Below are 13,599 nucleotides of genomic sequence, written 5' to 3'. Positions count from 1 at the left end.
AGCATCACTGAAGAGACATTATTTGTCGAAATGCGCATCTGGTGCATCAAAATTGGTACCGTATAAGTTTTACATTATGACCCCTGGGTCGAGGCCTCTGCTGGTGGACTGTTAGTCCCCGAGGGTCTCTACAGCCCAGTAGCTAAGTACTTCGTTACTAGCTTGAAAATACGGATGTATATTTAATTTATATATATATATATATATATATATATATATATATATATATATGGATTTTATATTTTCATTTACTTTGCTATGTTAAACACCAATAAAAGAGGTGAAGAAAATGATCAGTAATCGACCTAAAAATCCTATAAAATACAAAACTGAGAGCAGGGCAAGCCCGTACCCGAAATATCCGAGGAGGAGTACGCATCCCCTGCTGATCGGTCACATCCGCCGTGAGCCCTATACATGTATTTCTATAGGGTAAACGGAGTAATCTGTTGTTAAAATCGTTGTAAAGAATGACCCATAAAACCGTATGCAGATGATGCCACAGAAATATTGAAAGTTGACTACAGAGGAGCTAAATTCACTTTGTTTATCAATATGTTGAGTTTTATCTGCCATTGATATCTATGTTCAATAAAATATCCAAATACACGTATAAAGCAAATGTGGAAGACCCTGTGGTGTCTTTTATTTCGAGTTCGCTGGGATATATCGAATTGACGCGTGGATAACAATGAGTATTTTTAAGAGATAAAACGTCATTGATGTAACTAAATGTCAAACTAACTAAATATCCAAAACCTTCTATATGAGAAGAAGAAAAATGAAAAAAAAAAGCTGTGGTCTAGTTAGTTAGTTTGGACCACAGCTTTTTTCATTTTTTTTTCTTCTCATATAGAAGCGTTTGGATAAATTCCGCGTCATAAGAATAGACAAAACCGGTCGGCTAATAAAGGAGCACAATTCTTGTCCATGGAAAAATGAATTACATGTACAATGAAATTTTACCATAATAACACCTGTCTTATTAGAAGTGTCACGCGGTAAAAAGTGTGCATCCGGTACGCTATAATGTTACCAATAGGTTTGTTGGAATGTTGTAATGAAACCATTTAGATTATACTTGATAAAAGGAATTCATCAGATATGAAAACTTATGAGAAATATATTATAATGTAATTGAACAAAGATCACAAATATGCAGCAATATAATTGGATGATTTTTCTGAAACGCTACAATATATATCGTAAAAAGTTACACTCTGAGCATCACCCATTCTGTGGCTAGCCAGAAGGAAGGATGCTCTCGTGGGTCTTTAGCTGTTTCATAGGCCTTTGCCTCTTCCAAAGTCATGTGAAAGCCCAGCTGGAGGTAGGTTTTAATTGTTTAACATGCTAGTAAAACATGATGATAGAAAAAATGCTATGGAATATCAACTACCAGCTTGTTCACAATTTTGTTTAGAAATATATTTTTCATCTTTGATGTTAAGAAATAAAAACTCATTTAATGTTGACAACCAAATTAGACCTTCTAAATGCAAGGATAAGAGCAATATTTTAGCCTCAACTTTGTGTTATGTAAACAAAGACTCGAGTCTTTTTTATGTTTACTAAGTTACTAACAACCAGTGAAATGTTGATTCGTTATTTGTAGCATTCAAATTTTGAACAGTTTCAAATTTTACTTTTAAATGACACATATTACTTAACGAATACTTGAAATGTGGTAAATCTAATAGACTATAGATTAATATCCATTTATTATTAAAACTTCGAAAACAATAACAAACCCTAATCTTTGTTTACACAACGAATAATAAACTCTCTGCAATAAGTTTCTGTTATAACGTATAACCTTAATTTTTATTGTGAAACCACTTAAACACATTAGACAGTAGATTTTGATCATTAAAAGAGAGAAAACAAGATTTGGGGGAGAATCGTGAATCAGTCCCTTTAAAGTTTTCATGAAAATGTAGACGTCACCATTGCCGGAGATGGGCTAAAAATACCGTTTATTTTCGCGCAGGTGGTCGTGTTTGCCTAACTCTCTATTTTGTATTCCTTATAGAGAGGTGAAGATAACGAACACTGGTCAATTTCATAACGAGCTATGAGATAGATCAATGTTCGTTATCTACGAGCTATGAGATAGATCAATGTTCGTTATCTACGCGCTATGAAATAGATCAATGTTCGTTATCTACGAGCTATGAGATAGATCAATGTTCGTTATCTACGAGCTATGAGATAGATCAATGTTCGTTATCTACGAGCTATGAGATAGATCAATGTTCACTATCTTCACCAGTTATGAGATAGATCAATGTTCGTTATCTACGAGCTATGAGATAGATCAATGTTCGTTATCTACGAGCTATGAGATAGATCAATGTTCGTTATCTACGAGCTATGAGATAGATCAATGTTCACTATCTTCACCAGTTATGAGATAGATCAATGTTCGTTATCTACGAGCTATGAGATAGATCAATGTTCATTATCTTCACCAGTTATGAGATAGATCAATGTTCGTTATCTACGAGCTATGAGATAGATCAATGTTCGTTATCTACGAGCTATGAGATAGATCAATGTTCGTTATCTACGAGCTATGAAATAGATCAATGTTCGTTATCTACGAGCTATGAGATAGATCAATGTTCCTTATCTTCACCAGTTATGAGATCGATCAATGTTCGTTATCTACGAGCTATGAGATAGATCAATGTTCGTTATCTACGAGCTATGAGATAGATCAATGTTCACTATCTTCACCAGTTATGAGATAGATCAATGTTCGTTATCTACGAGCTATGAGATAGATCAATGTTCGTTATCTACGAGCTATGAGATAGATCAATGTTCGTTATCTACGAGTTATGAGATAGATCAATGTTCGTTATCTACGAGCTATGAGATAGATCAATGTTCGTTATCTACGAGCTATGAGATAGATCAATGTTCGTTATCTACGAGCTATGAGATAGATCAATGTTCGTTATCTACGAGCTATGAGATAGATCAATGTTCGTTATCTACGAGCTATGAGATAGATCAATGTTCGTTATCTACGAGCTATGAGATAGATCAATGTTCGTTATCTACGAGCTATGAGATAGATCAATGTTCGTTATCTACGAGCTATGAAATAGATCAATGTTCGTTATCTACGAGCTATGAGATAGATCAATGTTCCTTATCTTCACCAGTTATGAGATAGATCAATGTTCGTTATCTAAGAGCTATGAGATAGATCAATGTTCGTTATCTACGAGCTATGAGATAGATCAATGTTCACTATCTTCACCAGTTATGAGATAGATCAATGTTCGTTATCTACGAGCTATGAGATAGATCAATGTTCGTTATCTACGAGCTATGAGATAGATCAATGTTCGTTATCTACGAGCTATGAGATAGATCAATGTTCGTTTTCTACGAGCTATGAAATAGATCAATGTTCGTTATCTACGAGCTATGAGATAGATCAATGTTCACTATCTTCACCAGTTATGAGATAGATCAATGTTCGTTATCTACGAGCTATGAGATAGATCAATGTTCGTTATCTACGAGCTATGAGATAGATCAATGTTCGTTATCTACGAGCTATGAGATAGATCAATGTTCACTATCTTCACCAGTTATGAGATAGATCAATGTTCGTTATCTACGAGCTATGAGATAGATCAATGTTCATTATCTTCACCAGTTATGAGATAGATCAATGTTCATTATCTTCACCAGTTATGAGATAGATCAATGTTCGTTATCTACGAGCTATGAGATAGATCAATGTTCATTATCTTCACCTTTTGTAGTTTTGTAGGAGTTAGTGGCACATTGATTTTGACTAGGGATAACTCTGTTTACCTGATCAAGATATGGGGCTCACGGCGGATGTGACCATTCCACAGGGAATGCTTACTCCTCCTAGGCACCTGATCCCACCTCTGGTGTGTTCAGGGGTCCGTGTTGGCCCAACTCTCTATTTTGTATTGCTTATAGGAGTTATGAGATCGATCACTGTTCCTTATTTTCACCTTTCATGAAGTAGATCAATGTTCGTTATATGTAGGAGTAATGAGATAGATCAATGTTCGTTATAAAGGAAACTAATTTCTTGATGAACAGCGTTATAATTAGCAACGCTATCATTATTTTAGTAATTTCTATAATTTTGATCGGGATCGGTACTTTTATCTCCAGTTCGAATATAGTGATTATATCCAAAATTTGAACATTTCGTTTCGATTTCTTTTTATGGTTTATTTTTTCGATGTTATATTTTTTCTAACTGACATGTTGTTTGAAGATTTTATCCGTTGATTTAAAAAATATAAGAAAATAGTGTTTTCAATTTTCAATTTCTTTTAATTAGAACGTTTATATTTGAATCTTTTAGGCATGGTTTATTAGGTATTCATATCATGCACCAAATCAAGCAAAATTTGGACTCAAGAATCTCTTATTTGCAAACAAAACGTCTTTTTTATCATTCCTGCAAAAAATCACAAAAAATTCATATAAAATAATTGAGAGCCTGTGTTACTCTTTCGATGGTGAAATCATACTTCATCAGAAGTGTATTAACGAGCCATTAGAATTTTTTTTATTGTAATGAGCTACCTTAAAGAAACTGTGTACACATTATTAAGTTCGTTACATTTTATAAATGCGCAAACCCAGCTCTCGAAGAGTACTTATCTTCGTGGTGATTTCAGCTTCTCCACCGTCAACTACCCATATTCATGTAGCAATATCTCATTACCACCTGCATAAGATGTTATGCTTCTCCTCTGATGTGATACACAAAAGCATTTTCTATGTATGATCAGTTAAATCGAAGCAAACTACAGACGAATAAGTTGATATTGCAGGGGTTTCAACGGTCGCGTTTAAGGTCAGCATTTTCACAAATTCTATAGTCGTTATAAGTTTCCAATTCACCAATACAACCTGTCATTGGGTCAAATGCTTTCGGACGGGTTTCATACCAATTGCTAGGCCGTTCTTTGGACACGGGTTTTGTTTTGTATTCTTTTTAGGAATTATGAGATTTATCACCATTTGTTAAATTCATCTTTTGATAGGACACATGTATGCACGCGTGCACTATAATAGACATCATATTTCATAAGATGGAATATCGAATGCGGACACATTTTTAACAGCATCTACTGCAACGGAGACATACTTGCGCACATCAAATCGGCGACAATTCAGTTATTGATATAATAGCCATGATAACGATAAAACAATTCTCACTTGTATTTCCTCCCGTGAGGGTCCGGGTTAGAATAGGTTATCATTACCCCTTGTTTGTCATAAAAGGCGATTAAACGGGGCGGTCCTTCGGATGAGACCTTAATATCCGAGACCCCGCGTCACAGCAGGTGTGTCACAATAAATATCCCTCCCTGCTTAAAGGCCTTAAAAGGGCCGAGCATAGACCTAAATTTTGCAGCCCTTTACCGGCAATGGTGACGTCTCCATATGAGTGAAATGTTCTCAAGAGGGACGTTAAACAATATACAACTACAACATGTCCTCATAAATGCGATGCATTTGTGAACAATTCGCATAGAAATATTAATATAGTACGTCAATTTTGATTGCTGGGAATTCACACAGAAATGAAAGTAGAAATGAATTTCAGTTTTGAAAATGCATGAGGGTATGAACTGCATACTTTCCAGGAAGTCATGATGTGTTTTTGCTTTTACAGGGCGATGGATCCCCGGCCTGTACTTGCGTGTTATGTGTTTTTGCTTTAATGATTGACTTTTACAGCGTGATGGATCCCCGACCTGTTCTTGTGTTTTTGCTTTAATGATTGACTTTTACAGCGTGATGGATCCCCGACCTGTTCTTGTGTTTTTGCTTTAATGATTGACTTTTACAGCGTGATGGATCCCCGACCTGTTCTTGTGTTTTTGCTTTAATAATTCACTTTTACAGCGTGATGGATCCCCGACCTGTACTTGCGTGTTATGTGTTTTTGCTTTAATGATTGACTTTTATAGGATGATGAATCCCCGACCTGTACTTGCGTGTTATGTGTTTTTGCTTTAATGATTGACTTTTACAGGGTGATGGATCCCCGACCTGTTCTTGTGTTTTTGCTTTAATGATTGACTTTTACAGGGTGATGGATCACCGACCTGTACTTGCCTGGATAACAATGCTGAATACTGCAATCTTGTCAGAGAGAAATGTAAAAGCGAGTGGAGGGATTTTCAGGATCCATGTTATGGTAAAAATTCATAAAGATACGCATCACAATCTTACCCCTTTACGGTTATGATATGTACTATATGTACAAGTCATGTAATTATAGTTACTTATTCTAAATCGGAAATACTTGTGTACATATCATATATGGGATTTCTAAACACTGAATATTTCAACCATGGGACACGTCAGAGTACTTTATAAAAGTTTATCTTTTTTCAATCTATTTTAAAATTTAATTTTTAAATCATTTATTTGAATAGTCAACAATGCGTATGAGTGCAGTGGCTGTAACGGGGGCCCTTGTGACTGTGTCTACAACACGGTGGATGACACGGTGTCAGGAGTCTGTCAAACAGGTATGTGTATCGTAAACAACAGTGTCCAAGTTTGTAAAAAGGAAAATGTCCTTTCGTTAAGATTTCTCCTGATAATTATCTATGTATTATTTTTCTAAGATTCACATAATGTTTACTTCTTACGAAAGAAAGAATGTTTGTTTCCTGTTATCCGACCTACCCTCAAGTTGCCAATCTGGAATTTTTCAAACCATATTTTCGGGGGAAATCATTTCCGCATAGGAATTTGTTTTAGTCCCCATCCGGGTTAGCTTATGAATTATACAAATTCGTATCTCCCAATAGCATGAGAGTCAGCCCAGTTACTGTTGTTGACATTCAAAGAATGCAGTCATCACGGTGAGAACTCAGTGGTAACATCATTTAGTAACTCAAGTGCTTTCTTAGATAAGCCTGGTCAACATGGACCTACATTTTAAGATCATATCCTAAAGACCCGCCATTCTCACTTCTAAATGCTGAGCATTTGGCGAAGGAGCAATCACTGCTAATGTCATGGCACGAACAGGCTCGTAACTTTCTAAACCTCGTATCATTGCAAGGAGTATATACCTGTGGTGAAGGGTTCGATTTCCTAATTTTTCGGTCAGATAGTGTAACTTATAATCAATAAATAGTTTAGATCCATTTATTGGAGTTGCGTAAACCAATCCCCTATGAATATTTTTTAAAACAGAGAGAGAGAGAGAGAGAGAGAGAGACATACACAGAGAGAGAGAGAGAGAGAGAGAGAGAGAGAGAGAGAGAGAGAGAGAGAGAGAGTAAGTATTTGTTCTTAATGAGACTGCAACCGAGACCCCTTATCACAGCAGGCGTGACACGATAAAGATCCCTCCATGATTAAAGGCCGTAAGCACCAAACATAGGTCTAAATTTTGCAGCCCTTCACCAGCAATGGTGACGTCTCCATATGAGTGAAAAATTCCTGAGCGGGACAATAAATGATACAGAACCCAACTATTACTATAAATAAACATGCTTTACTGTTGTACAACTGTACATGTAGTACGTCAAATCATTCATGTTCCTACAATAGACATTTCAACAATTCCTGACAACAAACTAAAACAACCGTAAATTAAATACACCAACTTTGCCCGTCTTTAACCTGCTTGATATACTAGTCGACAGGGGATGCTTACTCCTCGACACCTGACCCCATCTCTGGTGTATCCAGGGACCGTGTTTGCCCAACTCTCTATTTTGTATTGCTTATAGGAGTTATGAGATTGATCAATGTTCGTTATCTTCGCCTTTCATTTAAAATAGATTATTGTCAACGTTCTAATATGTAGCAATACACTTTTATGAGAATCTAAATCGGCTATGCAACATTGCCTCATAAGGAAAATAATACATCCAATAAATAGAGCAAATCCTCCATATAGATAAATAGGTCATCTATAAAAAAAATTATAAATGACCAAACACGAACAATATAACATAATATTGCCTGTTACATTAAAACCATAAAAATGTACGGTATCAATATTTATGGAAATTTTATATATGACAGAGGGGGCGGAGAGAAAAAGATACGTACAAGATAAAGGCACAGGGACGAATAGGAGAAAATCTAACCGGAGCATCAAAAAATATTCAAAAGGTAGAAAGCCAAGACCATATTCAAAACGTACAAGAGGTCCAAAACCATATTCAAAGAGGAGAAAACCCAATCAAGCAAGACCACATCCGAGGAGAAAGCCCAGCCATAAAAGACCATTTCCAAGGATCCGTCGAAGAAGATCCGGTTCTAGACGCAAACCGGATGACGACTGTTCTTATTGAAAGTGATGGTTAATTCAGTAACCTAAAGGTGTTGTGAAAAAAGTTTTGATCACATCAAAAATAAATATTTTAAAATCTTACTGTGTCTTTTGGTAAGATACTTTACTACTGAAATTACCAACGATGTCAAATAGTCGGGAGGACCAAACGAAAGCATTTTACTTAAGTAAACTATGTATCAAAAAGACTAGCACTGAATATACAAAAGTATATACACTGCAAATTACATCTTTTATTGTTTTGGCTTGCTAATTAGCGAAGAGATAAAGGGCGGTGTAATCATTTTCAAAGAAGGATGCGATAATTAATGATGGTCATTAGTGCAAAAATCAACTTGTACTCAGCAAGATTCCTTATCAAGCATGGAATCGAATAAACAAAAGAGAGTGGGTCAACGCATACTGTGGTATCGTAGTAACCTTGTTTTCAAATGAGTACGTTATGGCCTCACAATCGAAAACTTGTAAACAAATAGTTACATTGATATCTGTGTTTGCTTATTCATTTGAATGAAAACAATAATGTATAAGGTATTTACGAAACATTAATAATTGACTGAAGTAAGGCTGACAGATTGATCTTAAAACGAATCGAAACCGGCTCCAGCTGAAAAAGCTAGTAACAACACTGTCTTTGTTTGTAATCATTATTACAACTGTATTTATTTTGAACGAACTTTGCATTAATTCCACTTTTGGTAATCGTACTTATACTCCAACTGCCCTTTCAAAAGATGAATTTTTTCAAAACCATGCTTCAGTTTTAGACACATTTAATATCCCAGTCAATGGGTCGAATGAGTTTGAGTTACCATACCTATACTGGATTCGTAAACTACATAACAACCCTTACAAACAAAGATACATTGCTGGATCCAGTAAGTGCTCTACCAAGCCCCTATCTTTGCTCCTCACGAAAATATTAACAGCTGTGAAGGAGAAACTTCAAACTTACTGTACGACTACATATGCTAGAAGTGGTGTTAATCAAATGTGGATTCTAAAAAAAACTCTTACTAAAATTGAAATCGCAAAACTTTTCCAAAATCAATAACCTATGACTTTTCAACACTATACACGACCATTCCTCACGATGAATTAAAGACTAGAATTTTTGACATTATAGACAGTTGATTCTTCAACAAAAATGGAAAAAAGGAAATATTCATATCTAGTGATCAGTCATCCAAGAAGTTACTTTGTTAAACACCACTCTGATTCCACGCACAAGTACTCTGAAGTTGAAATATAAAATATGCTAGAGTTCCTCATTGACAATATCTTCGTGGTCTTTCGTGATCAGGTCTTCCAACAGTCTGTTGGAATTCCCATGTGCACGAATTGAGCTCCTTTATTAGCTGACCTGTTTCTATATTTATATGAAGCAGAATTTATTCAAAAACTTCTACGTGAGAAAAGACAATCTCTTGTTGTGGCCTTCAATTCTACATTTAGATATATTGACGACGTTTTGTCTATTAACAATAATAACTTTCATTCATATGTCGATTCGATATATCCCTGTGAGCTCGAAATAAAAGACACCACAGAGTCGTCAACTTCTGCTTCATACTTAGATATTTTATTAAAAGTAGACATTAACGACAAACTGACAATTCAACTGTATGACAAACGGGATGATTTCAGCTTCTCCATCGTCAATTTCCCATATTTATGTAACAATATTCTATTATCACCTGCAAATGGTGTTTATATCTCTCAACTGATTCGATACGCAAGATCTTGTTCTGGGTATAGTCAGTTTTTAAATCGAGGCAAGCTACTGACAAACAAGCTGATGGTACAGGGCTTTCAACAGTCTCGAATGAAGTCAGCATTTCGCAAATTCTATGGTCGTTATAACGATGTAGTTCGTCAATACAACCTATCATTGGGTCAAATGCTGTCTGACGTGTTTCATACCGATTGTTAGGCTGTTCTTGACACACTGATTTTGACTACGGGTAACTCCGTTTACCTGATCAGGATTTAGGGCTCATGGCGGGTGCGACCGTTCGACAGGGGATGCTTACTCTTCCTAAGCACCTGATCCCACCTCTGGTGTGTCCAGGGGTCCGTTTTTTGCCCAACTATCTATTTTATATTGCTTATAGGAGTTTTGAGATTGATTACTGTTCGTTATATTCACCTTTCATGCTTCTGAGATTGAGAATTATTCCAAAATTAAAAAAATACCTGTTTCGTTAGGAAATGAGAAAAGTCGTGGGTAAATCCAACACGTGCTTTATCTAGCCATAACGATAAACTACAACATACAACATGACGTAATACACAATACACACGTTACCAGTGTTGGATAAAACTAGAACCTAAGGGTTGGGTAAACATAGGCGTGTGCTTATACTAAACATCTACCCTTTTAAGTAAAGTTAATTAAACCTAATAAGTCAGATTACAAATGCATACATTGAGAGGGTTCATACTTGAAATGGAATTACACCAGTCAAATGAAATTTGATCAAATTGAACACAATTAACACATTTTAAAGTCCTCAAATATCTTTGGTTTGACGACACATCGTCCCGAACGCGTTTGATTTGGATTATGGGTAGGTTCTCGCCCGGAAGATGACAGTTTTGGCGCTGTTTGCAAATCAGAATAATCGACTTTTTGAGCGACTGATTCTGACGACAGGTCACAATTGACTGGTTTGTTGACAGCAGGTGAATTTAAATCATTGATAGATTGCAAGTGTCTCTTACATCTGCGGTACACTCCCATAGGTGTTTCGCCCACGTACGAGCGATTATCATAATCACATTGACGAACTGTCCCAGAAGTGGACCATGATTTTTCCTGATCACTTTTCATCCTTACTTGATTTCCCTCTTCAATTTCTGTCAAAGGGTGATCCTTGTACAATGCATCGCAAAGACGAATATCATCAGTTTCTGGCCATGCAAGACCCAAGGTTTCTGGCAAAGCAGGTAATAGGGTACGGATTTTCCTTCCCATAAGCATCTCTGCTGGGCTCATCCCTGTAGCTTCAATGGGTGTTGCTCTGTATGACATCAAAGCAAGGAAGATGTCATCTTGTCGCAATATCTTCTTAGCAATTTTCACTGCACTTTCTGCTGCTCCGTTAGATTGCAGATAGTATGGGCTTGAAAATGTCTGTGCAATATGGTACCTCTCTGCGAATGAATGAAACTCAGTGGGAGTGAACTGTCTTCCATTATCTGAGACAAGCTCCTCTGGGATACCCCAACGCGAGAACATATTCTTGAGTCGCCCGATAACTTCTGAGCTAGTTAAGTTTGACAGGTAAGCAATTTCAAGGAATCTGGAATAATAGTCAGTCACAATGAGGTACTGTTTCCCGTCTAGGTCACATATGTCTGCTGCGATCTTCTGCCAAGTCCTTGCTGGTAGTGGAGTAGTCTTCAGTGGTTCCATTGGCTGAGGGGGTCTACGTTCCTGGCAAAAGTTACATGAAGCGACTTTGCTCTTAATATCATTTGAGATTCCTTGACACCATGCTGATGCTTGTGCTCTAGCTCGACACTTATTCAATCCAAGATGTCCCTCATGAATACCTTCAAGAGTTTCTCGTCTAAGATGGACTGGAATAACAATGCGGTTACGATATAACAATAACCCTTGGGAAATGGACAATTCACTACGAGATGAAAAGAAGTCTCTCAGTTCGTTTCTTACTGAGGTCACATGACTTGGCCATCCAAACCTGATGTAGTTCATAGCTTCCTGTAGGATAGGATCACATTCTGATGCCGTACGAATCTTTCCCAATAGTCGGTCAGATATTGGACGTAATGAATCAACTGCAACGGAGTAACACTCAATTTCCTTCACTATGCTGGATATTTTTGTGTGCTCACTGGGCTCCTTGATAATGTGTCTGGTACAATGAGTAGCTTCCCAGGCACATGCTCTGTCAAGAACTTGTGTATTGATTAAAGGCACTAATGGTTTATGGTCAGTGAAAAGTTTAAACGAGGGAAGACCCACCAAGTAGCGTTTCATAGGCCCAGAGTCCAGCTAAATACTCTTTTTCTATCTGAGCATATTTTTCCTCAGCTGCTGTAAGCTTGCGGGAACAATATGCTATTGGTTTGAGTTCTCCATTCTCCTCCTGAAGCAATGCAGCCCCAAGTCCGTAGCTGCTGGCGTCAGCACTTACAACTTCCGGTTGTGATTGGTCATAGCAGGTAAGAACAGGTATGTTGGTGAGTAGTTTTTTCACTCTGTTGAATGCTTCTTCTTGAGCAAAGTCCCATGTCCATGCAATAGATGTCTTAAGCAAATCTGTCATCGGACTAATAACAGTGGCTAGGTTAGGTAGAAATCTGACCAAATAGTTTATCATCCCTACGACACGGCGTAACTCAGCAACATTGTTTAGTGATGGCATATCTTTGATAGCCTTTATTCTGCCGGCACTAGGTTGGATACCCTTAGCACTGATAAAATGTCCAAAATATTCAATTTCTGGTTATCAAAATTCACATTTGTCACGGTTTAGCTTTAAACCACTGTGATAAATTGTCTGCAATACTGAATCTAGGAGAGCATCATGTTCCTCTTTACTGGTGCCATAAATTAGAATGTCATCAATTATGACTTCTGCTCCTTGAAGATTTCTAAGAAGCTCAGTCATTTTCCTCTGAAAGATCTCGGGAGGCTTCGTAATTCCAAATGGAACTCTTTTAAAACAATAACACCCCATTGGAGTTATAAAGGTGGTAAGTTCACAACTGTCGGGATCAAGTGGTATTTGGTAAAAGCCACTGGATGCATCTAACTTTGAGAAATATTGTGCTCCTGTAAGCTTCGGTGCTATGTCGTCCACATTGGGTAACATATAGTGTTCTCTCTTTACTGCATCATTCAGCCTTTTTAAATCAACACATATTCGTACGTTTCCATTTTTCTTGACAACCGGAACCATTGGTGAACACCAGTCTGTAGGTTTCTCCACGTTCTCTATGATTCCTTCGCTCTCCAGACGACGGAGCTCAGCTTCTACTTTGGGTAATAAAGGGAATGCAACCCTTTGAGCTGTAGTAAGGCAATACGGTTTACAAATCTCTTTTGAGTGTAATTTTACTGGGTCAGATTTGACTAGTTCAAAGCTCCCAAACACTGGTATATTAGTCTGTACATTATTAACTTTCAGAATCAGACCCATGGTCCTAGCTGTACATCTTCCTAGCAGATTACTGTTACCTCTGATGACGTGCACAGGAAATGAGTAATGTTTGTTCTTATGGGT

The 13,599-nt window shown here is 37.0% G+C and overlaps 1 protein-coding gene across 1 annotated transcript; it reads left to right on the top strand.

Moving 5' to 3' along the window:
• The first annotated feature begins 1,193 nt into the window (after nt 1-1,193).
• Nucleotides 1,194-8,425, top strand: LOC130050354 (uncharacterized). The gene is made up of 4 exons (XM_056150224.1): nt 1,194-1,330; nt 6,112-6,220; nt 6,462-6,557; nt 8,074-8,425. Exons 1-4 carry the CDS (start codon nt 1,259-1,261, stop codon nt 8,343-8,345), a joined length of 549 nt encoding a protein of 182 aa, XP_056006199.1. The 5' UTR covers nt 1,194-1,258; the 3' UTR covers nt 8,346-8,425.
• The last annotated feature ends 5,174 nt before the right edge of the window (nt 8,426-13,599 follow it).

This window comes from Ostrea edulis, chromosome 9 (assembly GCF_947568905.1).
Source record: "Ostrea edulis chromosome 9, xbOstEdul1.1, whole genome shotgun sequence".
NCBI lineage: Eukaryota > Metazoa > Mollusca > Bivalvia > Ostreida > Ostreidae > Ostrea > Ostrea edulis.
Note: the sequence above shows the minus strand (reverse complement) of the source record. Positions and strands in the feature narration are given on the sequence as shown.

Coding starts and splice junctions, on each gene's coding strand:
- LOC130050354 (XM_056150224.1), top strand. CDS start 1,259: ATGCTCTCGTGGGTCTTTAGCTGTTTCATAGGCCTTTGCCTCTTCCAA. Junction 6,221..6,461: donor TTTTCAGGATCCATGTTATG/GTAAAAATTCAT, acceptor TTATTTGAATAG/TCAACAATGCGTATGAGTGC. Junction 6,558..8,073: donor GTCAGGAGTCTGTCAAACAG/GTATGTGTATCG, acceptor TATATATGACAG/AGGGGGCGGAGAGAAAAAGA.